General features: G+C 42.5%; 1 protein-coding gene and 1 non-coding gene across 5 annotated transcripts; one reads left to right on the top strand and one right to left on the bottom strand.

The window, feature by feature from the left end:
- On the bottom strand, positions 1–26,670 carry NDP (norrin cystine knot growth factor NDP). Of its 4 annotated transcripts, XM_061410382.1 has the most exons (5): positions 26,294–26,666; positions 22,031–22,434; positions 12,733–12,811; positions 11,009–11,389; positions 1–1,299 (listed from the first exon to the last, which is right to left on the bottom strand). In XM_061410382.1, the coding sequence occupies exons 4-5, from the start codon at positions 11,180–11,182 to the stop codon at positions 1,072–1,074; spliced, it is 402 nt and encodes a 133-aa protein (XP_061266366.1). In that variant the 5' UTR covers positions 11,183–11,389; positions 12,733–12,811; positions 22,031–22,434; positions 26,294–26,666; the 3' UTR covers positions 1–1,071. The 4 variants fall into 4 exon arrangements, with proteins under 4 accessions (XP_061266366.1, XP_061266365.1, XP_061266364.1 ...); XM_061410381.1 differs by lacking the exon at positions 22,031–22,434 and having other exon boundaries at positions 12,733–12,851; XM_061410380.1 differs by lacking the exon at positions 22,031–22,434.
- On the top strand, positions 19,965–20,037 carry TRNAG-CCC (transfer RNA glycine (anticodon CCC)). The gene has a single exon. It is a non-coding gene; the product is annotated as a tRNA-Gly (tRNA).
- Positions 26,671–27,859: the final 1,189 nt, after the last annotated feature.

Below are 27,859 nucleotides of genomic sequence, written 5' to 3'. Positions count from 1 at the left end.
TTTTGAAGATACTGTCTTTTTATTTCAAAACATGGGAATAACTCCAATTTTGAGCCTCAAGGACCAAAATCTATTTGAACCAAATATTAAGAAGATGAGCCAGGCCACCATTTTTGGCAGCAAGAGTCCCATGGACAAGTGGATATGAGAGAATGATGCCCATGACATGGCTAAAGCTATAGCACACCCACAAAGATATTTGTACTTGGTTGTCTAATTTGCATGCATGAGTATAGAGCATTTTCCATGCCACTAGTACATATATGCCTTTTTCAAAGTCAGTGCAGGATCCGTATTTGTGCAGGTCTTTAAAAGTCTGCTCTCTTACTATACGTTACCATAATTTATCTGAGAGAGCTTCAAATTGACAAATTCTTTATGCCACTTTTACTTTTCCAAAGTCACTTCTGAATAATAATGATCGCTATCAGAGTTCCAGCATCACATAGGAGAATCTGCTTGTTAGTGATTTTAACATCAGTTAGCTGGCTGTGAATGAACCTGGCTAAACATATCCACATGCTTGGTGCCCGGAATTTGAAATTGGTAGTATTTAGCAGCAAGGGCAACCGTAGACCCAGTCACAAGACTTAAAAAAAAAAAAAGCCAGAGGATGTCCCAGAAAGAATTCAGCTTTCCTGCTTTCCAAAGCAAATGCTTCCGTCATCAATACTAAAACTGTGACAGCCTGATCCACTCTTGCCTGGGAGCCCACTTTTCCCACTAATGCTGAATGGTTGGAAGCCCAGATGACATTCAGCACTAAAGGGGGAAATGCCCGAATCTGAAAAGGAACCAAAAGAAATTGTACCAAGGAAAGGAGATGGGAATGGAAAACAAGTTCCCAGAGTATCTCTGTCAACAAGCATGTAGACTCTTTATTACTAGAATATGCAGAATCCCGTGGGAATTGCTACATACATACATACATACATACATATATATATATATATATATTTTTTTTTTTTTCTTTTGCCTTAACTCTTCCCTTGCCAGTCCTTCCCTGGCTGGTTGAACTGCCTCAGCAAGGGGGAGGGTCTGTCCCATCCAGAAGCCACTCAATAGCAGGCCTCAGGAGCTGCACTCCTCACAGTGACAGGAGAGGATGTACCGGTAGGTGGCCGTGAGTCGCATGCCCCCTGAGCAGCGCAGCCGCAGTGCCTTCAGCTTGGACGTCTGGGGCCTGCAGCAGTGACAGGAGGAGCGGAAGGGCTGCTTGAGGACAGTGCTGAAGGAGACCAAGGGCTCAGACCGTGACGCCTGGCTGCAGTGTCCCTCACACCGGGCCAGGAGTACCATCTGGGGAGAGAAAAGAAGTGGTTACCTCAGGTGCATGCGTGCTAAGTTGTTTCCATCATGTCAGACTTTTTGTGACTCTATGGACTGTAGCCCGCCAGGCTCCTCTGTCCATGGGATTCTCCAGGCAAGAATACTAGAGTGGATTGCCATGCCCTCCTCCAGGAGATCTTCCGGACCCAGGGATCAAACCTACATCTCTTATGTCTCCTGCATTGGCAGGCGGGTTCTTTACTACTAGCGCCACCTGGGAAGCCCAGTTACCCACGGGGAAGCCAAAACCTTAGCCAAGTTCCAAAGCATCCTTTAAAAGGCCCTAACACTCCTGGCTGGATGAGTTCCTGCTGGAAGAGACCAGTGTAAAAATATTTACACACCTACTTTTAAGTCCACAGTTCAGCACTCTTATCGTTATGGCTTTAAAAGTTATAACACAAGATCTTTACATTAAGGACTGGGGGAAAAGATTCATTCAAAACAAAGCCTGATATATACATGCTTTTTGCTTCATTTTAAATACATTAATTTTTTAAAGTTCCTCATTTTTTTTTTCATCTGGTGGTAAAAGGCTAGTGCAACTTTTCATCAAAATAAAGTTTGCCACAGACATAAATGAATTTTCCCAATTGAAACTGGCCTTTCAGCTGCTATTCAATGAACTTTCCCAACCTAAGTGAAAAAGAATGTGTATCTGTCATTATACACGAAAATATGAAGTGTGATAGCATCACCCGTGGTTGTTGTTCAGTTGCTAAGTCATGTCCGACTCTGTGAGACCCCGTGGACTGCAGCACGCCAGGCCTCCCTGTCCCTCACTGTCTCCCAGGGTTTGCCCAGGTTCATGTCCATTGAATCCGTGATGCTATCCAACCATCTCTACATTGCTGCAAATTTGCTTCTAAAATGTCAACACTCAGGCCCCATCTCAGGCCAAGTGAATTTATATCCTCTGGAGTTGAGCCCAGACTTTCACGGTTTTCCAAGCTCTTTAGGTGATTCTGAAGGTGCGCTGGGGATTTAGTACCACTGGACACAGCCCACCACCATGATGTGCAAATGAAAACCAAAGAATAAAAGAAATTTTTACTGACAGGTGGTAGTTTACCATTGGCTCCATGCCAGTTCCATCAGTCTCAAAATGTAGAACGTCATTCCAAACTGCAATCGGGGGTAAATAAAGAATGACTACAGAAAAAGAAAAGAAATTTGCTATCTACAGGAAATTACTAAAGAGAAAAAAATATGGTTTCTGAAGAAGAAAAAGAGAATAACCTAATGATGCTTAGGAAGAACTATTCGGGGCACTACAACTTGAAACAAGAGAGTGAAATAGAAACGGGATGTTTTGAGACCTGGAATCACACTTCTGGGCATATATGTTGAAGAAGACTAAGATTATGTGCAATTGCATTTTCAGAGTCGTTTAAGGCAAATATTAGGATGCGTTCATTCTGACCATCTCCATTTCCAAAGGTAGGCTAGGGCGATAATAAAGCTTAGGTTTAAGTAGCAGAGGCTGTGTGTTCTTTGTGAAAGTGAAACTGTTAGTCACTCAGTTGTGTTTGACTCTTTGTGACTCCATGGACTGTAGCCCACCAGGCTTCTCTCCATGGAATTCCCTAGGCAAGGATACTGGAGTGGGTTGCCATGCCCTTCTCCAAGGGATCTTCCCTACCCAGGGATCGAACCTGGGTCTCCCACATTGCAGGCAGATTCTTTACCACTTGAGCTACCTGGGAAGATTCTTTATAGGGGCTCTTAATGTGTCTTTAGTAAACAGACCCTTTAAGAATCTGATGCAAGCTACCAAAGTTTTCCAGCAAACAATGGATATAAGCACAAACCTTATATTTTGCATACAGATTAAAAGGATGGAGCAGAGACTCATTTATGTGTACCATACATAAATGGTATCCTGGGAGTGGTAGTCATAGTGAGAGAAGGGTGGGTAGCTTGATTCATTAAGCTATGGAACATTATATATTGGGGCACAGAAGGTGGTGGAAACCTGAGATTATTGGTCTGTTTATGTGGGAGGGTCTTGCTTGGTGAATTTCACATTAAGTGATGGAAAAAAAGTTGCCCTATACTTCCAGAACCCACAAGAACATAAAAAGTGGAACTATTCAAATAAAAGATTAAACAGTCCATAAATATGCATGAAACTGTTTGACATTTATCTCATGGTATTTTAAGAATTAGCAATTATTATTGAAAACTTACCAGCTATTATCATCTCTAATATCATCCTATAGGACAGAATTTAATCCCCAAGAATTAAAAGAAGTAAATGGCCTACCCATCTTTCCAAAAGGCAAAGATGACTTCTGGTAATCAGAACTCATTAACATCAATATCTAAAAAGATGCTGGGTGAATTCAATAATCTCTTAGCAACCAACAAGAGAAGATGAGACTAGCAGGGCTTGGTGAAGGATACGTTGGACTAGACCTACTGATTTATTTTCTCTGAAAGGTCACAGAGGCAGGGAAAAAATGGCAGCTGTAAGTCATTTTGATTGTATTAAAGGTTGGATTCTACCCTGCCTGCTCTTCATATTGACAGGGAAAGCAGACATGATCTGAAACTGGTTTTGAGAGACTATGCCACAAGTCTATATCATACATGCCAGTTATTGGTGCCCGCACCATCCATCTAATGAGAGAAAAAGTTCAAGGTCTTCCCAGTCTCTTCTTACCCTTGATATACATGGAAATAGTTCCTTCACATCTCACTTTGGAGTAATGTTAAAATTGCTCATCTCTAATGTGGATCATCTATTAGGCAGATGAGTAGTTCTTCAAAGGATCACCTCTACAAATGGAGTCTTTCTAGATTCAGTTTCAGTCTGGATAGATAGAGCTAAGCTGTGGCAGCAGACTTCATTCAGAAGGGCAAAGACATATGGTGTGTCATATCCAAATGAGACATGGAGATGTAAGAGAGGTGGGTTCCATCCCTGGATCAGGAAATGGCAATTCGCTCCAGTTTTTTTGACTGGAAAATCCCATGGACAGAAGAACCCATGGGGTCTCAAGGAATTGGACACTACTGAGCATGCACACACCACCTATGATGGAAGCTAACATTTATCAAATTTCATTTAATTCTCATAACAATCTTCTGTGAAAGATACTATTATTATCTGTGTCATTATTACAGATGAGGAGACTGGGGCTTTAGAGAGTTTAAATAAATTCCCCAGACTCACCTATCTGGTAAAAGGCAGAGCTGAAATCAAATCCAGGTCTGTTTAAAACCAAAGCCCTAGTCTAAGGCACTGTAATATCATGCCTCCTAATATTAAGATGCTTTCCTGAGGCATGAGCCAACTCACCCCTCACTGTTATCTACTTTGACCTGCCTACGATATGGAGTCCTAACCATATAACGAGTCTGACCCTTTTCTTATGTATGGGCTTCTTGGGACCCATCATCACTATCTCTAAACTTAAGCACAGCTGGATCTTCTAAGAGCGATGGCAGTCCTAAATAATATCTCCTCCACTGTCAAGTCTCTTGCCCAACTCCATTCCCCAGTGATTGAAAGACTCCCACAACCTCCAAGCAATTCACTGGATGATACCACACACCCTCTAACTGGTCACCAATCCATCCTTCAGTTCAATAGAACTTTGACACCTTCAAGCATCAGTTTACCTGCCAAAACACATTGGCCCCCAGCTTATGCTCAAGCACATTCCTCATACATGGGTGACCTGGCTGTATTTTATTAATTCCTCTGCATTTTGCAGTGCACTTAACTACTCTTAATGGAGACCATACACACTGCTCCATTATCAAATCAAGAAATGAACATTTTTGGACAAAGAACCCACATGGAGCTGCACCCCTACAGCAGTGGGTTCAATAGGTGGTTATTGCTCATACAAACTTCTATTGATTTTTCACAGCTTGCACTGGGGAGGGGAGGGGGAATGTGTGTGTGTGTGTGTGTGTGTGTGTGTGTGACAGATACATAGTATCTGCTTTTGATCAGGTTCAATTTTTGCTATTTTATGACTTGATGCTAGGAAGTTAGGCAACTTCTCCAGCAGCCTCATTGTATCTCCCCAACCTTGGAATCGCTTGGCTCTGGCTGGATGTGAAATCTAGTTCTTTTTAACATAAACAGAGCTGCCGGGTTCAGAGTATTTGCTCAAGGATAGACTTTTTTCATTTTCTAATCTGATTTCCATGTGCTGAGGCTAAGAGCAACAGAAGGTCCTTGGGTAGTAATAAAAGAATAATAATGATGATGATATATAACATGTATTGAGCATTTACTAGGCTCCAGGCACTGTGCCAAGCCCTTCACAGGCAACTTAATACTTAACAACCACTTCAAAAGGTAAACTCTCCCCACTTTACAAATTAAGAAATTCAAAGGCAGAGGATAAGTTATCTGCCTGAAGTCACACAGCTGTACAATGGAGGGCCAAGTTTCTGAACCAAGACCCCACGATTCCTGAGCTCTCTCTCCTAACTGTGATGCTATACTGTCAGGGCATAAAAGTCAGCCTTTCAAGCTCTCAAGTTTCTAGCATAAGATGCTAGTTGGTCATAAACAAGTTCAGGCTACATTGTGAAGGTTGTAGCCAGCTGTGATTCCTGGGGCCAGCCCAAGGATTGCAGCCAGATACCTCAGGCTCCCACTCTCTCTGGTGACCTACCACAGTTCTTAGATAGTTATGTCTTTTGCTGCAATACACAAGCGTCTTCCAAGAGGGAGAAAACCCAAACACAGATGGTTTTCATCACCCCTGTTGAAAGACTCACCCTCTCCAAAGCCACTTTCTTTTCCTGTCATGTGGAGACCCCATGAATTCCTGGTGCAGGTCATGGGCTCCATCACTATCAGAATAAAGACCCACCTGTTCCATCCTTCACTATCAGAATAGGGTTTTGGCTATTTTAGCTCAATCGATTGAGAAAAAATTTTTGTGTTTTCTTAGCAGTGAACATCCCTTATTCCATGGCACCCCTTGAAGCACCCCGCTTTCTCCTCAGGAACGTGACTCACCTCTGCTTCTCCCCTTCCTCACCTCACCAACATCATTGATAAATGACTGTTTAGCTCATCTCCAGAGACCCAGGTCAACCTCTGAGGGGTCCGTGTCAGGCTTAGGGCATCCACAAAATGGCACCCAGGGGGAGGAAGTAGTTGTGGGTGGTGGGGTGAGCTCTCATAGGGCGGGTGGAAACTTGGTGGATTCCAGCTAGAACCTGGTCCCTTTACTCCGGTTACAACTCGAACTGACATGAAGAGACTTCTGCACACCGAATGCTTCCCTTTCCTCTCTCCCCGCTTTACTTGTAAGCATGATGAGGGCAAAAATGTAGCCTGTGTTTTCTTTTAACTTTTGTGCCTCAACTACCCACCACAGTATAAATTTGTTCCTTTTTTAAAAAAAAATCAAGTCATATCCGTCCAGTAGGCAATTGTGTTATAAACTCAATATCCCCGATTCCCCTCATTTCTCCATGAGCTTCATGGGCAGCACTAGGAAATGGCTCGGGGATCCTAATCGCCCCTTCTCAACCTTGAGGCTCAGCCTGGGCATCACAGGTCCCCTTTCCTTAGGGAATTTCCCCAGGCTTTGTCCCCTGAATCCTCCTCCTCCTTCTCCTTTGGCCGCTGCCTGCTTGCTCCTGTGGCCCTTCAGAGTTCACACAACCATACGCCCTTCTTCCCCACTCCTGGCTTGGTGCCGCCATCTCCTGTTCCTCACCCAGCTCAGACTTCACAGCCCTGTCCTGTGGACTCGCTTTCCCAGCCTTGATTCCTGAACACCTCTCCTTGGCCTGAATCCAGAACACACCCTTCCAAGCCCTCCTTCCTCCACTCACCTGAGAAGGGAGGTCAGACGGCTCGATCTGTTCCCTTTTGACTTGGATCCTCCCTTTCAGCACCCAGTACAGTGGCTTACATTTACTTAGCCCCTCTGTGCACTTCCCCACCCCCACCAGGTCTCTGTGTTTAACAAGAACTGCGGTGAGCTTCATTTTCCTAATCCTTTAAGGCTGTAGGAGATCCCAATACTTATTGAGGTTTCAGTGGTGACTGAAATAGAAGAGTGAGTCTAAACACCTGTCCAGTTTAAAACTTCATCAAGATCACACTATCATTTATTAATGTCTATTAGATGCCAGATATTAAGCTGGATGCGTTACAAATATTACCACCAATACCCAGACCCATACCTTTTGGAAGACAGCATTAGCTTCACATAGGAAGAAACTGAGGCACCAAAGAATGTTTTCACTTGCCCCTAAGTCACCCTTAGTGGATGTGAAGCTGGAATTTTACAAACTGGGGAACTGGAATTTAAAACCAGGTCTCTCTCACTTCAAAGCTTGGGATGCCTCAGTTCCCTTGAAGATTCCCCAGATAACTCATTTCCACTAACCTCTGACCCCTTACTTGTTTGCTCTACCACCTTTACTAAAAATTCCAGGGAAGACTGTCAATGAAGCTGCCACTCCCTGAATCTTTTGCACCAAATCCTAGAAGGTGTTGCTGAAAGTCAGCAGGCACATAGTAACCTGTGGCCACACTGACCTCCTTCGTGGACCATGGTGGCTGGTCCTTTCTGCTTGACTCTGTCAGCCCTTTCCAAAATTGCTAGAAGATAGGAGACAGGCCCCCAGGGCTGACCAGCTGCAAGTTCAGAGTGAGGGGAAACAGTCTCATGGAAGGGTCCCAGAAAAGCTTTCCCTACTATTTTTATTTTTCTACACATATTGTTGAGTGTAAATCATCATTTTCAGCAGACCAGAAGTTGAGCCTAGACTTCTAAATACCAGCTCCCATTTGCAGCAACATGGATGGATCTAGAGATTACCATACCAAGTGAAGTAAATCAGAAAGAGAAAGACAAATACCATATGATATCATTTATATGTGGAATCTAAAATACGGTATCAATCAGCTTATCTACAAAATAGAAACAGACTCAGACATAGAGAACAAATTTGTGATGGCCAAGGGGCAGAAGGGGTGGGGAGAGAAAGAATGGGAGTTTGGCATTAGCAGAGGCAAACTATTATATATAGAACGGATAAACAACAAGGTCCTACTGTATAGCATAGGGAACTATATTCAATATCCTGTGACAAACCATAATGGAAAAGAATATGAACAAGAATATATATATATACACACATATATATATATCTATATGTATGTGAAACTGAGTCACTTTTCTGTACAGAGGAAATTAACACAGCAATGTAAATCAGCTATACTTCAATAATTTTTTTAAAATAATAAAAAATAAATAGTGGCTCTTACATTCTATTTGCATATCTCCAAAATAGGAAGAGCCAGATGAAAGACGAATGAATTGAATGAAAGATGAATTGATAGATGAACACTCCAAGGCAGACATTGCCAATCCTGAGCTAACTGACATTGACCAATCTACTTAATACTTCTTTCAGGTTTCAGCTTTCCTTACTTGTAAAATAGGGATGATAAAGCCTTCCATCATAGGTTTGTCAGCAATGATTAGATCATAGAGTATGAGGTGCCTGACACATTTTAAAATTTTAAGCAAATGCTCTTTCTTCCTTGAGCATGCGTCAAAAAGCTCCCCTTTATCTGTCTTCCAAAGACCAGACACCAGATAAACTAGCCTGAGTCTGTGAGAATTAAGATTTATAGAACATCTCAAAATGAAAAGCAATTTTTATTCCTGAATACATAGAGAAAATTTAATCCAGAGAAGGTCTGGGTAGTTGAGATTCTGCCAGGCATATTTTATGGCCAAGGAAGCAAGGTTTATAATTGCAAGCACCATTTACATAAAACTATTGCTATATTAGGGATAGTTTGTTATGTTTGAAAACAGATTGTTCCCATGAAATTACAAACATTTTTCTACAATCACGATTTTGCGCTATTTATCATGGTATTCTGGAAGAAACAGAGGTGACCAAAGGTGGACTAAAGTCTGTTTCTAGGATTCATGCTCAAGCACCATGAGTTTGTTGGGTTCGAGTTAAGGCTATCTCTCCTTTGACCTTTCTTTAACTAATGTGATAATTGCTAAGCCGCTCCATCATCATTTCATCAAATCTCAGCTTGTTCTTTAGTTTTTAGAAATGTTTCAATTTTCCTGTTCTTTCCTATCATCAAGTGAACACTTTCTTGGAAATAATTTTATTTCCTTTCTTTTTAACTTATTTTTGGCCTCATCTTGCAGCATGTGGGATATTTTAGTGCCTCCCCACCAGGAATCGAACCTGTGCCCCTTGCAGTCAGAGTGCAGAGTCTTAACCACTGGACCATCAAGGAAGTCCCTGATTTTTTTTTTTTCTTTTTTAAAAAGAATCATGATTATAGAGGACAACTCAGTAGAGGGAGAAATCATCCATGGAATAAGAAACACGAAGTACTAGTGCTCTCTGTAGGGGGAGTGGAGGAGAAATTAGTAATTGCTCTAGTCTATCTCACCTCAGGCCTACAGCTTCTCAGCAATCACAGCTATGAGAACATGTCCTGATTGTTTTTTCTTAATTTGTTTTATAATCTTTCCTAAGAGGGAATTGCAGGCTTGCAAAATTTCAAGTTTATCTAGTTACTGCTTTTTTTTTTTTAGTTCAACAAGTACAAATAAGAAGTTTTGGTTAAAGTGAGTTAATCCAAATTCTGATCTCCCTAAACTAAAACAAGCCATCATCACTGAGCTATACTCAGAAATGCTATGGAAATTTTAACAGGAGACAGAAGTCGTAATGTTTTTAAATGGAGAGAAGAGCCATTAATTTATATGGTCTCAATTTTAGTGGTTGATATTACCAAAACTTCTTAATTATACTGGTAATTAAAAAAATGCATGCCATATGAGAATATTTAAGTGGTTTTAGTCTCAGGGTTGGAAATGAAAATCTCTGAGGTTGAGCTAAACAAATTCTTATTTACCAAATGTGGGCAAATTTCATTCATGTGACTGGGAGCAGTGACAGTTGTGAGAAGTCTCCTTCTGAGTCTATTTTTCCCTACTGTGTGCCTCCCTTCTGGGTGGTCCACGTGGCTGGCCACTCTTGGTGACGTTTAAGCATGGTATTACTTCATACGCTCCATCTCAACACTGAGACATCATTTTTGCCTGTGCAAAATATATATATAACCTGCACCAAACAAGAATGACTTGTATAATCAAGATAAAATAATAACTTATCAAAAGGCCATTTTTCTTTTGAATTCATTTTCACATAAACACGGCAGTAAGAGAAAGGCATGGACCAGGAAACTATTTGAAGAGCCCACAAAGAAGTATGTTCCAATGCACAATCATATTGCTTATATTCCCTTCCTCTTCATTGCTGGTGGAGATAGAAGGAATTATGAAAACATGTAGACACCATTTTTCTTTCTTGAACAAGGATACCACTGCTCATCAATTTCACAGCCAAAGATAAAACATACCCCTCCCACCTTGAGCCTAGCATCAACTTTATTGTGGAAGCTTTCAGCCTTTCTTATTGACTTTGAGCAGTCTGAATAGAATGAAGGTAGCTAGGTATGTACATGGTCAGTTAGGCAGCTTTATTGACAACAGTTGAAAGCATGGTGGGAAACTCTAAAAGCGTGATTCTGTGGCAGTCCCTACGGGTCAGCCATATAGTTCCCCATCTCTTGTTATAAGAATAGGCCTTCTTTCCTGTTTCTGGGAGTAAGGATATCTCACAGAGATCTTGGTCTTACCTTGGAGCTACACTTGTATAGCGGGTGACTGATAGAATCAACATAGTGGTGCCTCATGCAGCGTTGAGGATCCGAGTCCATCATGAATGAGCTCTCTGTTTTGCTGTCTGTATCTCCCATTAGCGCCAGCAGGGAGAGCATAGAAAAGGATGCAGCTAGTACATGATTTCTCATTGTTGTAAGGGAAAACTTCTCAAGAAGAACAGCAGAGGGAGGCAGAGGACTAAAAATTGGAAATGCCTTCACCTCCTAGGCTCCAGTTCCTTTCAAAGAAAGGGCAGGATCTGGTTGGAGCTTTCTGCTTGTCATTGTCCTTTGTATGCCGGAGTTTCGTCTTACTCTTTGCACTCGCGGTCCATCATCACTGTATCTGCTGCACAACTGGAATGAAAGCAGAAATTATTTTCCCCAGAAACATTTATCCAGAAAAACTAATGGAACCCTGGAGGTATTGAGTAGAATTTTTTCCATGTCATTTATGAGTTGAAAATATTAGTTTCTAGAGTGTCATTCTCATAAGCTGTCAGCCATTTCGTACCGCTTCCCCCATAGCTTATGGTATATATTTAAAATCATTTAAAGGTGGACATAATGGTTTAATGAAAGTACATGTTGACTCTGATCGCTGGAGTCCATGTTACAAGTAACAAGGATAGTTTGAACCCATAGTCAAGATTAACCATGTGGTTCTGGCCTTAGCATAACTCAGTTGGGTGGTCTCATTCTTACTCCTGGCTGGTGGGGGCAAGAGGGTCTATTTAGTGTCTCAGTAAGCTTTGATGTCCATGTCAGCTTCCAGGGCTTGAGAGGAGGCAGGTCAGCAGTAACAAACACAGGACATGTCCCACGGGAAAGAAGCACATGTTCCATGTCCACGTCTAACCCACCCATCCACCTAGTTTTCCACTTCTGCACTCTGGGCTCATCCTGTTTTTGTGTGAAACTCCGTGCCACCCAGCATCAATGATAAGCTGCATCGGAAATACACATTATGCTAACCGCTCTCCAGTGTGGTTAAGGCAACACATGTATAGTTGCCAACAGACTCACACATTTCTGAAGAGCCTTTGTAGCCCAAGCACATGGTATAATTTGAAAAAGTAAGTGGTTGTTGGAGCAGAGACTTGTCATTAAAGTGGGATCATGCCATACCTGAAATTTGCCTCGTTTTTTTTAAAGCATATACCTCTTGAACAAAGGACTCAGGTCCATAGTCAGCTCAAATCACTTCAGTAACCCCAACCCAAGGCATGGCCAGCGTTATCACACCAGAAGAGAGAGAGCATCAAAAATATTTTCAACCATTTAGGAAAATTGGAGGACTTGACATTACATCAAAAACAAAAGGAACATAATAATTAAAGCTTCAGAGAAGCTTTCAAAGGTATTTCAGATAAAAGTTTGAATATTTTGCTTCATAGTACAACATTTTTTTAAGCTTCCTACTCACGGTCTGAATAAACATGGCAAAGTATTGATAAGATGAAGTTCTAGTCCATATAAGTTGGTTACTCTTGCTCTAACAGAGTGGCCCCAGACTCCCTTAACCTCAGTTTAGCTGTCTTGCGAGTGTGGGACAGTGGAATACCAGGTGGAAAAAGGTATGTAACACAGCGCTCTTTCAGAGTTGAGCATCCCTGGCAATGGCAAAACTTGAGTATGTGTGTTTCAGAGAAGCCCTGTAAATTGCAGGAAGGGTAGGAAACAGTAATGAGGGGACTCACCTGGATTCTAGCACTGCCATTCATTAGCTGGGGATCATGTACAGGATCATTTGAACTGTTTCAGCCCCGGTTTCCTCATCTGTAGGGGAGTTGGGGAAAAATGGCATCTGCAGCTCCCTCTTGATCAAAAATGCCAACATTTTAGATACTTATGGATTCATTTACCCCCATCTTCATATGTAGAGAATAATCCTAAAGTTCAAGACACCATATTTGCATGCAACTTTGCACCACTTTCCTTTATGTGCATGCTAATGGTAACATCTCACTAAAATTGATCAAACCTGAACCTGAAGCTCCAAATCAGCAAAAGATGCAGAAGAGCATTTTTGCTTTCTTTTCAGCTGCATATTCTAGATTTTCCTCTGCATGTTACACTGAAAGTCAGCAAGACTTCAGCTCAAAGAGCCAGAGCTTTCTTCAGTTCCATGTCAAGAGGCTGAGGTATTACTGACCATTTCCTGAGTTTCAGTATGACTATATTTTCCCAAGTGGTTATCTGTCTCTTTGAAGCCTTAATTAGTCTCAGAAAGAGAATTTATTGGACTTCTCCTTTCACCACTCTGGTCTACAGGTATTTCCCCCAGGAATCAATGGCAAGGGGATGAAGGGGAAAAGCAGACATTCCAGTCCTGGCCTTCCCTTTCCACTGCCAACTTCTTTTCAGAGCCATGGCCAGGAGATACGGTTAAATGAGCAAAGCAAATGAAAGAAAAGCATGCATAGCATGATGGTAAAAACAAGCGACGACATCGACAACAAAATCCTATAAAAGTGTGTGTATGTATGGTGGTATGTGTTGGCATTTACATTTATTCCACAGAAAACGAAATATAACAGGCCCTTAAATATAGAAGATGGCCCTTAAATATGTAAGTCCCTCACTTATATAAGAGAAATGAAAATTAAAGTACTTTGAGATACTTTGTTCAACCAGTCAGATTTATAAAAATCCCAAAGTCTAATTATGTACTCTGTTGGCAAGGCTATGGGAAAACAAGCTTATTTTGGAGACAGTACAGTAAAAATTGGTACAAATTCTATAGAAGCCAATTTGGCAATATTTATTAAGCCAAAAATGTATATAATTTAGACCAGCAATTTCACTTTGGAGAACTCTCCTACAAGTGAGATCACACAAGCATATGGTTATTCACTACGGCATTGGTTGTCATAGCATAAAACTGGAAACAGCACAAAATTTCCATTAGCAGGGGGCTGGTTAAATATATTATACAACATTCATACAATCAAATAATATGTACCTCCATAAAGAGGAATGCAGAAACTCTACTGATCTGTGTTAAAACAAAGAGGGATAAGAATATATATTTATGTTACTTTGTATTTACATAGAGAAGCTCTGAAAGGATACTCAAGAAACTATACAGTTAGTTATGTGTGGGAGTTGGAGGACAGGCCTGGGAAAAAGACTTTTTGCTATATATCTTTTTTTAAATTTGTAGACGTCTGAACTTGCAAATGTATTACCTATCCAGAATTTCATTAAAAAAATAATACTTTCTCTTTTCAAATCAAATCTTGGCTTAGAAATAGTAATGAAGTTAATGGATGTTTGATGTTTGTGTCACTTTGAGTGTTTTAATAATATTAAACTTTTGTTCCTTAGAAGTATGGGAAGACATGTTGGTCTCAGTCAAATCGTTTTCCCCGTGGACCAGTTTGTTCTTGTGCACTACTGCCACCTAGTAGTAATATTCTGAATTGCAAGCACAGTTAAATTTTTTTTTTCCCCAAAAGATGAATAAAATAATTTTGTAAGCAAATGTTATGACGTTTATACTGATAAAGAGCTAGTTAATGTCATACAAAATGTAACTCTATTATTTGATTTTCCCTTTAAAGATAATAAGCTGAGCCGAAAAGTAGTAATAAAGATAAAGTGTAAAAGAATGACAGAAAAAATATTGTTTCACCATTAATAAGAAATAGATGTTTTCATTTCAACACTCTCATAAAGCATGATACTTTTTGTTCAGTTGTTATATTAAACTCTGACGTGAGAATGCAAGCAACAGTGTAAATATGCCACAGAACTCACAGAACCCTTGGAGCGTGAAAGTCTAATCCTTGCAACAGAACGCTGGGATTTTTGCCTCGTGCTCAAATTGAATGAACTAACACTACTGTGTTGAAGAAAAAGTAAGCAGAATGCTCAAGAAAAGATTAAGCCAAGTTGCCTTAACATTGTGTTGGTCTGGATGTGCACAGGTGATGGTATACAGAGTGCCCTGGGAAGCACTCGCAAAGAGGAAAATCAGGAATGAAGGAGATTTACATCACTCTAGATGAGATCCCCCTTTGATGGCAGCCTAGGAGTATCTATGTCTGTCTTGTAGGAGCTTCCGTTATTTTTCTCAAAATTAAATTAATTCTAACTTGCTTTAATTGTATTAAAGCCATTTAGCATGAAAATCAAATGCTGCCAATGAACACTTAGAACCTCAGCCCAGCCAGTGATGGATTAAGTGAGAAAGTGACTGTCTCATTGAACTCGGTAGACCTGGGTTGCTCAGTGCTCCGGATACAGTCTCTGAGACATGAACTTGGCCGATATACAGAGCCCACATTCTAATAGCTTCAATGTGGAGCCTCTGCCGGCAGGAGAGGCACGTAGGCTGGCGTGCCCGACTTTGGAGCTACCCTCCAAATGATACCAGTGGAAAAGAACAACTGGTGCCCAGATTTCCCCACCTGTCACCCTCAGCGAAATAATATAGCAGAGCTTACAGTGGGCCCAGCCTCCTGGGTGAGAGATGGTGTTGTAGCCACAGATCAACTCACTCTTGGGCTGACCTTCTCCCTGGCAAAGGATAAAGTGCTGGTTTCACACAAGTTATTCCAGCAATCGGCTAAGACAAGTGACATGTGCCAAGTGGCCTTATTCTTGCCCTGCTTGCCAGACAAGGGAGGGCGGTACTCAGCATCCATATTTCCCCCCTGGACTGTTTTTCAATATAATACATGCAGGTTTTACCTCCTGAAGCTTATTTCTACAAATACATATTTAACACATATTCACACTGAACAGCTACTATGAGTCTCCTTTTGCTCTAGCAGATGAGACTTAAGGGTCAGGAAGAAAAATAGGTCCTATTCTAGTTCCTTCTTCCAGCTCACTGCATCCACAAGCAAAGAGTCTTGGCCTGTTGTCTTTCTGGGTAATCTTTTCGGACATGCCGATGAACTCGCTTAACATCTAATTCATATGCAACATCCATTGCATCATTCCTAAGAAGATCAAGTTAAGCAGATGAAATCTAATGACTTTGGAATGACGTCAGTGTGCCAGACTGAATTATTCGATGTTTACTATCATTTAAAACAATCATCTCAGGCATGAGTAAGGTAAAGATGGCAGAACATAGAGCCTCTCTCAAAGGAATTGCACACACACAAAATCAGAGATTTAAAAGTGGAAGAAAGCTTGCCACTAGATAACACTTCACACTAGAATTAGAAAAACAAAAACTTAAAGTCTCATCAGAGAGTGTGAAGTGCTAAGTAGCCCCTTCCCAGGAACTCCAAGAATTCCAATTGGATCTAGTCAACGAGATGCCTTGGAGAATAAGTCAGATGCTCTTCCCAAGGCACTTAATTTATAAACTGTAAACAGCATGCTGGATTTTATAAAGTATCCCATGTGCTCAATGAATGGTTTTTTATATTATTCCTATCTGACAGCACATCAGTGGCAACAAAGAGGTCAAGCCTGGGCTCACCCAAAGGCAGCCCTCCAGCCTGCCCATCCCAGGTATCTCCAAGGAGGGGCAGCCCCAAGGTCAGTGGGGAGGGAGCAGCTCCTACCCCTGGCATCTCAAGTATGGTGTCTGTTCTACACTTAGAGGTAGCAGAGCATGGGAGGCAATGCTTGCCCCCACAGAGTCATCTTAGGAGAAAGATGACATCCTTGGGATTAAACAACAGCTCTCTAGTCTCGGAGAGCCTCTTTTCTCCCAGCCTGCATTACAAGGCATGCTCAGTCGCTCAGTCATGTCCAACTCTTTGTGACCCCTGCACCGCATCCCGCCACGCTCCTCTGTCCATCGGATTTCCCAGGCAAGAATACTGGAGTGGGTTGCCATTTCCTTCTCCTGGCAGACATGGCCAAACTCAGGGGTGATGGTGAGAAGAGATGGAAACAAGCAAAGAGATGGAACAAGCAAAAGGGAACAAGAAATAGAGCCCAAGAAGGAAGCAATAAATCAAAGGCTAGGATAAAGAGGGATGTGAAAAAGGAGGACTGGGAGTAGAAGTAATTTCTGACCAACTGTCAAGTGGCGCCACCTGTGTGTGTGTCCTCGGATGGAATAGTTTTACTGTCTGGGCAGGACTGGTGTGGGAGGACTGGACCTAGAACCTGACTGAAACTTCAAATCCTGATTTTTCAGGAAATCCAGGGAAACCACTCACTGTGATCCAAACTCCCACCTATCTACAGTTTTCATTTCTTCCTCCCCAAACCTATTTCTAGCCTGTGTCCTGCAACCCGCTGTCTTACATTCATTTATCAGAAATATTAGATAACTATTCTACAACCTTCTGAAACTCAAAGGGCATTCTACTGTTGTCTGCTCTGGCAGAAGGAAGGCCATATTGAGGAGCTGAAAAATCTACCTACTTTCCTGTCACTGGCTGTGTGATCTTGAGCAAGTCAGTTGCCTTCTCTGGGACTCAGTTTTCTCATCCACAAAAAGAACAGATTGGTCTAGATATTTCTATGGTTCTATCTGTTTCTAACATTCTCTAACTCTATCCAAGCTTATCAGAGTATATGTTTGCTTTGGGGCTACATGGTCCCCAAAGAAATACTACAGAAAAAGTTCTTTTCTTACTCAAGAAGTTAATGATCACAGAAAAGTCCAAACAAGTTCTAATGTGGGGCCTAAGCCAAAATTTGAAAGTCAAACTATGAGAATTTGACACTTGATGAGGCCATATTGGTGCCCAGAAATAAAAATAGCCCTTAATAATCAGTTGACTTGGTGTTTGAATGTACTATGATTTATAAATTCATAATATGTTGTTAATAATAGGAAGCAGTTAATGAATATACTTAACCAGTTCTTATTTCTCTTAAAGCTGTCCTAAAATTTGAAGTATTTCTTTCCAGTCTTCACCAAATGAGGAGAAGAGAAAGACTAATAGTAGTCAGTCATGGTAAAATTAAACTTCTTTCAATTGAGGATGTTGATGATACAGGCTGAGTTCAACCTTCTTGCACCTTTCCTGTGAATGACCCTTATTCCTAATGGATTGAGTCACAGATCTTCATGCCCTAGTGGGGCCATTTGTGATGCTCTGGTTCAGGATAGAAGAGGAAGACTGGTTAGAAGAACTTTCTTCTCTGCAAATGTGGTCAAGAGCAAGACACTCTGCTTGATAAAGCATCTATGGAAACATTGTGTTAGGGTTCCTGAAGCTCTAGGTTGGGCATTAGTTAGTGTTAGTCAGAGTCCTGTCCAGCTCTTTGCAACCTCATGGACTGTAGCCTGCCAGGCTCCTCTGTGCATAGGATTCTCCAGGCAAGAATACTGGAGTGGGTAGCCATTCCCTTCTCTAGGAGATCTTCCCCACCCTGCGATCAAACCCTGGTCTCCTGGATGGCAGGCAGATTCTTTTACCATCTGAGCCACCAGGGAAGCCCTTTTAGGCTGGGAGTTGGACTAAAAGAGTTGTCCGTTGGGTATGGGTTTTGGATCCTACGCTGGGCTTCTGTAGGCTTCTATAGTTTCTATACAAAGACTCATTCTGAGTTCTTAACAGTTGACATAACTGACTTTTAGAGGACAAAGCTTGCATAAATTGGAAATGACCAAGTCTGATTACCCATGTGTCAAGAAGTAGGATATAGTTGAAGGCTTCTCCTCTGGAGGTTTGGATTATTTCTGTAAATCCACTCCACTAAAAGCTGTGACTGATATGTTGATGAGCTATCAGAAAATGTATAGGGGTGGCCTTTTTGCAGTGCTAGAAATCAACAATAGCCCTAAACATGGAGCCCGCTTCCATTCTTTCATCAATAATAGGGAGAGAGGAAGCCGCAAAAGAAGTAACATGAGAGATGGAGGAAGCATGATTTTTATGTTTCAAACCTTTCACTACCCTTTCAGTGATTTCAGATAGCAAAATTCTACAAGGGGATGGTTTCCTTCATTTCACCCACTCTTTCCCAGGAAGGGGCTTTCACATGAGGACTGAGACATGCTCCACCACTTACCTTGCATAAGACCCTTTGGAAGGAAAGCAGGGGAGTTCTGAGATACCCAGCACAGGGCACTCTGTCTCATCAAAACGTGAATGTGCACTCTCCCTGTAGAAAAGAAAAGGTTCCCAGGTGTTCTGGGGACCCTCTGTGCTGACGTAATTTGATACTTGCTCTGCCGCTGGACCACTGGCTGTGCTATGGCTTCAGGAGAAGAGGGATAACCAATGTTAGCTCAGGGTACAAGCTCCTGTTCACCCTGAAGCCAAATGAGTATGTTGGCGTTTCTTCAAAGTGTCCAGCAAAGCATTTCCAAAGCTGCATTTGCATCTCCTCACCCACAACAGTGTTCTGGAATGGTGGGTAGTGATCTCACCTAACAGCTGTAGAGCCCTTAGTTAGAAATTGGGCATAAACAATAGAGCAACTCAGTATTTCCACTCCCCATCCAATTTGCCTTTTCTGCCTAGTGATGGGACTTGAATACTGAATCCCCTCCTGTGGCAATCTGGAAGCAACGCTTGCAGACAAAGATTCATGTCAAAGGGTCAAGGTTAAAGCCCAGGGAACTCTACTCAGTATTCTGTAATAAACTATATGAGAAAAGAATCTGAAAAAGAATACACACACACACACACACATATGTGAAAGTGAAAGTGTAGTCACTCAGTCGTGTCCAAATCTTTGGTACCCCATGGACTGTAGCCCGCCAGGCTCCTCTTCCATGGGATTCTCCAGGCAAGAATACTGGAGTGGGTAGCCATTTCCTTCTCCGGGGGATCTTTCTAACCCAGGGATCAAACCTGGGTCTCCTGCATTGCCAACAGATTCTTTACCATCTGAGCCACCAGGGAAGCCTGCCCCCACCACATCCACACATATAAGTAATTCACTTTGCTGTACAGCTGAAACTAACACAACATTGTAAATCAACTATACTCCAATACCATTTTTTTCAAAGTGAAAAAAAAAAAGCCAATCACATAAAAATGTGTTTCCCAGGACTTCCCTGATGGTCCAGTGACTAAGACTCTGCACTCCCAATGCAGGGGGCCAGGGTTCAATCCCTGGTCAGGGAACTAGATCCCACATGCTGCAACTAAAGATCCTGCATGCCACAACTAAGACTCCTGTGCAGCCAAATCAATAAATATTAAAAATGCGTTTCCCTCTATTGCTAATCGCTCTGAACTTACTGGCCTTTTGGTTTTCTGTTTGTATTTTGTGTGTAAAACACACACACTTTGGTTATGTCTCTTGATTGCCAGCCCCCATGTGACACTTCTATTCTGCTGCCTTTAGATTTCAAACTTCAAAAGAAAAATTCTAATTCTGAAAAGAAGTAATTTCCCGTAACTGGGAGGAAGTCACAGAAATGTATTAAGCCCTTAAATACTGCCTTGAGCTTTAAAGAAAAATTGACCTTGATTAAGAATTGAATTTCTTTGACTCGTCATATCCATATCAGGAATGTGTGTGCCTACATCATTTTACTTAGATTTAAGCAAGGAGAATTTTTTTTTCACCTGAAGAGTTGACTTCTTTTTCTAATGACAAGTAAAGAAGGCAACTTCAGAGTTCAAGTCCCTCTTCCTGGCAAGGAATAGGTGAAATTAAGGGAAGCTTCCCTTTCTGAAATTATGCTATTTGAAAATCTCCAGTAGCAGATTTTGAGCATCAAAAATAATCCTTTCTCCTTTTTTTTTTTTTTTACTTCTCCCGTGGCCTACTCTTTTCCTATCTTTATTCCCTATTGATGAAAGGATGGGAGGAGACTCCATCTTTAGGGCTATTGTTGGTGGGTGGCACCACAGAAGGGTCACCCCTGAGCATTTTCTGACAATTCATCAACTTTCTTGAATGTATTAACCTGTTGCCCTTTCATTTTTAAAGGATATGGCAATCAGTTGGATCTCAGCTTAAAAGAAAAAGTTGGGATTGAGCCAGGCTTTGGAAGAGAGAACATGGTATGAAAAGATTCTTAGCTTTTGTAGAAAAAACAAAAAGAAAAACATATCTACTGGAAATCTTAAAGAACTGAGTTTAAAGCTATAGACCATGTTCATGTACAGATTTGGACATGAGGGAGAAATGCACTCTAATTGGATAAATTCCTGATTCTAAGCATGAGGGATATATTGCCTCCTAAAGCTACCCATTCTTTGCATTTCTGAATCAGCAGTCTTTCTAACAAGAAAGTAGTTGTCCCAGACTGTGAACCCCCATCCAGGGAGTTACATTCTAACGACTGAAAATGGCTCTGGTAAGGCAGGGGGTGTGATTCTCAGCAGTATAGTCTCACCCACCAGACTCTGAGACCCTCTGATGAGACAGACAGGAAGGATGGATGGTACCAAGCAAATTATTGCCAGACACACAACAGAAAAGCTTTGCAGATGTGAGAGCAGCTTGCATCAGAAAGCATGCTATGGAACAATCTTCCTTAAAAACTCCAGTGTGTGGGTGTGTGAATTTGCCACATGCAACCTGCATGGCTAAGTCAGCACTCGCTGAAGTACCAGCTACTCCCACCCAGCTGCATATGCACTGGGCTTTCGGCAGGATTCCCCACCCTTTGTTTTTTTCCTGGATGCCAAAGTAGAAGTTTATGGTTGCTGATCTGAAGGGTGAGGAGCGGGTACTACCAGCTGGAATGTTGCCACTGGTAGGGGCAGACAGGAAAATAGGAAGGCTCTTAATGTCCTCCCAAAGAAAACCTTTGATGGACAAAAGAGTGGTTGTATTTTTACCCTCTCTCTTCACGCTGCCAGGCGTCTTTAAATAGATTCTCTAGCCTAGGGACTTGTATGGAATAATTCATATTAAAACCCAAGAAGTGGCAACAGAGGGGAGTTGGTTCTTTCTTCGCTTTCTTTTCTTTTCCTTCTTATTTTTTTTCCTTCTTGTCAAGCTAACAGGAAAAAAAAAAAAAAAAGGCTCATTTTAATTCAGCTGTGTTCAATTTTTCCTTTTGGGCCTTTTAATGAACTTTAGCTAATTCGGAAAAGACTACCAAAGCCCCCAGGAAAAGAAAAGGAATAGGAAGCTGCGTTGTAGAGTGCTCCTTAATACCTTTTGGACCGGAGGACATTAGTAGCATCTTTTAAGGATGCTGCACCTAGAGGGTTACACAGGCTCTTAAATGGGATGTCTAATTGAGAAGTCCAGTCGTTCCATTTGCAGCTCATAAACTGATCTGTTGTTCTGCTGTTTAAAGACAGAAAAAGAGAAGAAGTCCTCCCCACCTCCCTAACCCCATGCATTTTTAGTTCGGCTCAACCCAGGAACCATTTCTCCCCTCTCTCTTTCACAAAACGGGTTTCCTAAAGACGTTCAGCCCTACACTAGCCAAATTAAAAGTCCTGTCTGTCCTTCTTTTTCCTTGGTAAGGGAAGGATGTGGGAAGGACAGAGCAAGGGGGCGGGTCCAGGTCCAAGGATCCAGGGAGCTTTGTTTCAAGTCACTTGTCTCTCTCCCTGAAACAGAGAATAACCACATTTCTCTTAATGTAGGCTGAAGTGCATTCAGGCGTTCCCATAGCACTCCCACCCCCGGCCCTTTGCTGGAGATGTGCGGGTCACTGTGATGGTATGCCGGTCCCTGCCAGCCCGGGTCACTCCAGCCCTTCTCTCAGAAGCCTAAAGGGCAGCCTGAGCCATGAGGCTGCTCCTCTCTGCGAATGGGCTCAGGCTCGGGGTGCTCCAAAAAGACCCCCGATCCCATCAGCCCGGCAGAGCTCCTGCCAAGAATGACATCCTGGGAATACTATGGATATGGGGAGACCTCATGGGCTGTTGGCCTCGGATGGGACAGGACCCAGGCTGTCTGCAAAACAGACTGAGCAAAAAGCGAGCTCACAATGGAAGGAGCTCAGGCGAGGGGAATAGGGGGCGGGGTGGGAGTGGTGGAGAGCAAAATGGAAGAAAAGCCACATGCCACCCAGGAAGATTCCAGGGAGGGCGGGAGGAGGTGGTGGAGGAAGGACTTGCAGGAAACTAGTACCCAGACATGGCACTGCCAGTCTAGCTGGATTCTTTTGTGAACTAGATTATGCGAAAGAAAGAGGGGAAATATATAGCCTGCCAGCTGTTCAAAGGCTTACAACCTTGCTTTTATTGTCCGGGTAAGTTGGTGAGGTGGGGCATCAGAGGAATTCCAAACATACCATCCCAGAGAAATTTTAATATGTTCCACAGTGTCATACACGAAGAGGAAATGACAGCTGATCACAGCCAGGGTAGGCTGCAGCAATCTGGGCCTTGGGGCTCACCCACCCTCCCATGGCCCAGCTTCCCTCCTCTCTCTGTCCTGCCACCTGCCGCCCCATCCCTCCTGCTCCCACTGGCTCAGCCAGGGGGCCTGGACAAAGTTGCCTTAGTTGACTGTCATGGGAAGAGGTGAGGATGAGCTTGAAGGCTGCTGGCCAAGAAGTTGAGGGCTGGCTAGGGTGAGTCAGCCCCCCTCCCCCCACAACCCCAGGGAGTCAGAGGCATCTTAATCCAACCACAGGGGATTATCTGCTGATAAGAAGCAAATCAAGGACTCTGGTGATGCTGCCTTCAGGGTTTCCCCCACCCCACCCCCAGTAACCTACTTGTGTCAGAAACAAAAGATCGGATTATTTGAAAGCAACATTGTTAGTGGCTCTGATGGAGACCTGGGTTTGGGCAAGGACTTCCAGCAACTTCTTCCCAGGGGCCTGTGGAATTTAGGCCAGGCCCAGAGGTCATTGGTTTCGATCCTGGGGGTGGGACAACTAAGTGGGGGGAGATACTGGCTACATCTTCCTCCGGGTGTGTTTCTAATTCAATGATTCATCAAGCAGCCCTGGTGTAAGCCACTGAGTAGGTGACTCATAGCTGTCCCTGATACAGACAGCACGTGGTCCTTTCCAAAGGGGGCTCAAGAGAGCAGAGAGAGGATAAACTGCCCTTTTGCCAGGCTTCTCCTAGCCAGGAGGGAAAGGTCTGGGTTGTGCTAGCTGTGAGTGACGTGTCCCTGGGATCCGATGATAAAAGCCTAAGGGGAACCGCATTATCATAAATGGAAAGAAAACCGACTGATATACAACCATCATTTCTAGTAAATCTGGGTACCGGCAGATATGTGAAATGGTTCTTTCTAACAAGGAACTCATTGACCAGTTTGCCCACTGGCCAAGTCCATGTCAGTTACAAAATCTAACTGGAAATAGCATAGAGACTGAGAATTAGGGCATGAGACAGTGTCTCATTCACCTTTGCATCCATCAGGACTGGCATAACATTAAAAGAATAATGGCATGAATAATTAACCAATAAGAAAAATAGGCCTTGAATTGTAAGTTCTCAAAATACAGTAAAAATTGCCAGCCACAACTGGTGGCTATAATTTCAAGAAACTCACCACATTTTTCAAGGGCCGAGGAAAATAAATGAGTTGGAAATTGTTAAATGTATTGAAAAATGATTTATTTTCCCCTTGACAGTGTCATTGGGGCTTGAATTAAGATTGAAAACTCCACAGACGTGTTTCCATCTGTGGCTGTCAGCTGATGGTACATGGTCATCTAGAAGGCTTCAGCCAGCTCTCCTTCTACCTGAATCCAATGTACGCTAAAGTAAACAATGCAAAACATTGCGTTTTGTGCTCACTCACATATCGTGGTCTGAATAATAGTTTAAAAAATTGTTTTGATTTGGCTAAATGCTTTGTTAACAGCAGTAGTTTAAAATTGTATAGCAATAGAATCCATGGTATTTTCTCAGACTTTCTCGAATAAATAATGACTCTCTCAAAGCTGTAAATTAGCTCATTCAAAAGCCAGATTTTCATTCAACAATGCCTGTTCGCTTAGTTATTAGAGAAAATCACACGAGTTTCCCCAGAAAGCACGTTCCTGCTCCACGATAAAAATTGGCCACTCGGATGCTAAAGTTTACTTTCAGAAGCCAGATGGATGAGAAGAAAATAGGCAGATATTTGCATTTGCTCTAAACACACAACTGAGAAGCATCTGGCAGTCCCCATGGTAGGTATTTGGTAGACCCCTATAGCCAACTCTGCATTTTAGGCATCTCTACGTTTGCAAATGCACCTGGCCTTTAATTTAGGTGTTGAAGCAGTTTGCCAATGCCAGCTCCTTGTAATTAAAATACACTAGTATAAATGAAAAGAAACAAGCTTCACAGCATTTGGATCTGCTATTCATGACAGTTTCCAAGCATAGAATGAGGGACTCCCCTCTTGCCGAAGAGTTTCCTTTCCTGCACCTGAATCTCAGCAGAGAAGGGAGGCTACCTTTTTTCAAGCAGGTTTATCTCAGCTCCTCCCTGACAATGAGCCTCAGTTACAGGGCGTTCAGAGTCATTAACATTCTGTACACAGTCAAACTTCCCGTCCCCCAAGAAAGAGTTATGCCCAGGCCTCCTACAGCCCAATTGTTCATTCAGAGAGAGAACTTGTATTCAGGAGCTTTGAAAGAACCCTCTGAATAGTCCTCAGGTGTTTGTAGGAGTCATCCCTACATGTCCTGGTCCCCAGGCTGGTGGGAGCATCCTTTCCCGGTTACTTCTTGGGCAAGGTAGCATAAGTGGAGTTGTAGAGACAAGCTGATTTACTAAAAATAACCCTTTGCAATAAGGCCAAGGCAAACAACATGCATTTCCCCGGACTTTTTGCGGAATGCAAATCCTATAGTAAACCCATCCTCCTCTCTCCCTGGCGCTCCTGACCGCATCTATGGAAGTGAAGATCTTGCAAGTTGGGAGAAAGGTGCAAAGGAACAGGATTCCTGCAAAGCGTGACACAGAAAGGTAGAAATAAATGTTGCCTATTGTTTGAAGTCATTCTAAGCACTCCGGCAGAGCCCTGGCAGGAGATCAGCAGCATACATAAGTAGTAATAAAAGTAAACAGTGCGCTTTTAAACTCGCAGGCTTGCCCGCGTTCACAGTGCCCCATTGTAAGAGGGATGAGGGCGGCGGGGAAGATAACCGGGGCTTCAGGAATCCATGTCGGCGAGTAGCTGCTTCTCAGTCTCCTTTCACGGGGACAAATAGAAGAATCATTACAAAGTTCCATCTAACTACGCAGAGTCTGAAAATCCAATCCCTTTCAGTCCAACCAAAGGAGATTTTCCAGCCTCTCTTGGAGGCTCCCCTGCTCTGTCACTGACTTCAAAGACCCGTTCATTTACAAAACACAATGCTAGAGCTCTACAGATTAATGCAAATTCAATTAATGCAAATTTAAGTGGTATTTAAAGGTTGTCTCTTTGTCTGAGAGGAGGATGAAACGCTCGCTTTGGAAAGAAGTAATTTCCTAGGGAAGCCGTCAGCGCTGTTTTCCTGCTTACCTTGGGGGAAACGCAGGGCTCCTTTCTCCCCAGACTTTTCTGAGAGCTAGAAAGAGGTCGTGCTACTTCCAATTGCTTTTGTTCTTCTGTCCCTCTGTCACATGGCTTGCCTTTTATATTTGCAACACACAAAAGTTAGGACTGTTGTTTAAGCGACACAGGGAGAGAGAGAGAGGGAGAGAGAGAGAGGGAGAGAGAGAGAGAGAGAGAATGTCAAATGGAAAAGAGCCATTGCAGTCATATATCAATCAGGCGTGCGGCCGCAGCAGCGCACTAGCAAATGGGAATGCCAGGGAAATGTGAGGCGCCCGGTATCGGGGACTCTCCGCCTCTGCCCACCGCTCGGCTCCCTTCCACCGAGCATCTTACGATGGGAACCGCATAGGACTAACAAGGGCAAGGAAGTCCCCACCCACCCCCCACCCCCACTTCTTCTTCTTTTTTTGGTGTTTTGGAAATATTTAGTAAGGGGCTACATAATATTCGGGATTTAATTCTTTGGCAAGCATGCGGCTACCCTAAAGAGGTGACGTCCGCAAGAAAGACACAGAAATATAGAGTGGCACTCTGCTTAACGATTCAGCAGCTGACCAGGATGAAGTTGAAATTCTCAGAAAGAGAGGAGAAACATGGGAATCCGAACTCCTTCTCAGGAGATGCTGTGGTAGCAAGTGCAAAAGGCTGCCCTGTTTGTTCACGCTGTGGGTGGGTGGTGAGAGTTCTTCTTTTCTGAGTTGTTTATCCAGTAAATGATTTTTAGCAGCAGATCCATGATTAAATTCACAATAGTACTTAAATCAGCGCCTTCTCAGCGTCATTTGAATAAAACTCTAGATCTGATTTAGATACGATGTCAAAGTGGGAGTCCTGGACTCCTGGAGTTCTCTGAGGGTGAGAATAATAACAGGTAAAGCCAACCCACTGCACTAGACTGGTAGAAAAATGACAAAGGTAACTCTGTGTGTGGGCTAAATGCCTGCTAGCTGGATAATACTGTTAGGAGCTGTGGGAATACAAAGGGAAATATTTCATAATTCTTGCCCTTAAAAGCTGAAAATTAAGACAGAAAACCATCAGCAATTTTTTGTGGAAAACACAAAGATCCATTTATAAATTTTTTTATGTCAGATGAACCCAGCTCCAGAATGTTTTTTTTTTTAGAAATGAACACTGATGAAGAATTAAACTGAGACTATAAAAACGTGATAAATATGTCATAGAATTTCAGAAGAAATTTCTTGCGAGAACTCCATATAATTGTTGATGCTGAAACTGTTATGTTCAGCTAGATCACATCATTTATTATTCATTCATAAATAGGCAGTCACATTATTACTTTCCCACGGAACCTTTACTTCAGTCACTGAAGTTTATAAGAGGTGTCTTATATTTTTCAGTTTGATCTCCACACTTTTCTTTTGCTTTACCAGGAAAACCTAGTCTACCTGGGACCAGCCAGTCACAAAACAGAATCTACTTTCAAGGATAAAGGACAAATGACAAGTTCAAAGCCTTGAAAGGAAATCTGGCACTTGGCCAATGATGATATTGGCCGAAATGTCTTAA

Source organism: Bos javanicus, chromosome X (genome assembly GCF_032452875.1).
Source record: "Bos javanicus breed banteng chromosome X, ARS-OSU_banteng_1.0, whole genome shotgun sequence".
Classification (NCBI taxonomy): Eukaryota; Metazoa; Chordata; class Mammalia; order Artiodactyla; family Bovidae; genus Bos; species Bos javanicus.
Note: the sequence above shows the minus strand (reverse complement) of the source record. Positions and strands in the feature narration are given on the sequence as shown.

Bases quoted from the DNA above. Each gene is read 5' to 3' on its own strand.
- NDP (XM_061410383.1), bottom strand. From the start codon at position 11,182: ATGAGAAATCATGTACTAGCTGCATCCTTTTCTATGCTCTCCCTGCTG. The intron at 1,300-11,008 runs GTAAGACCAAGA...TTCTCTCCCCAG, and splicing joins TATACAAGTGTAGCTCCAAG to ATGGTACTCCTGGCCCGGTG.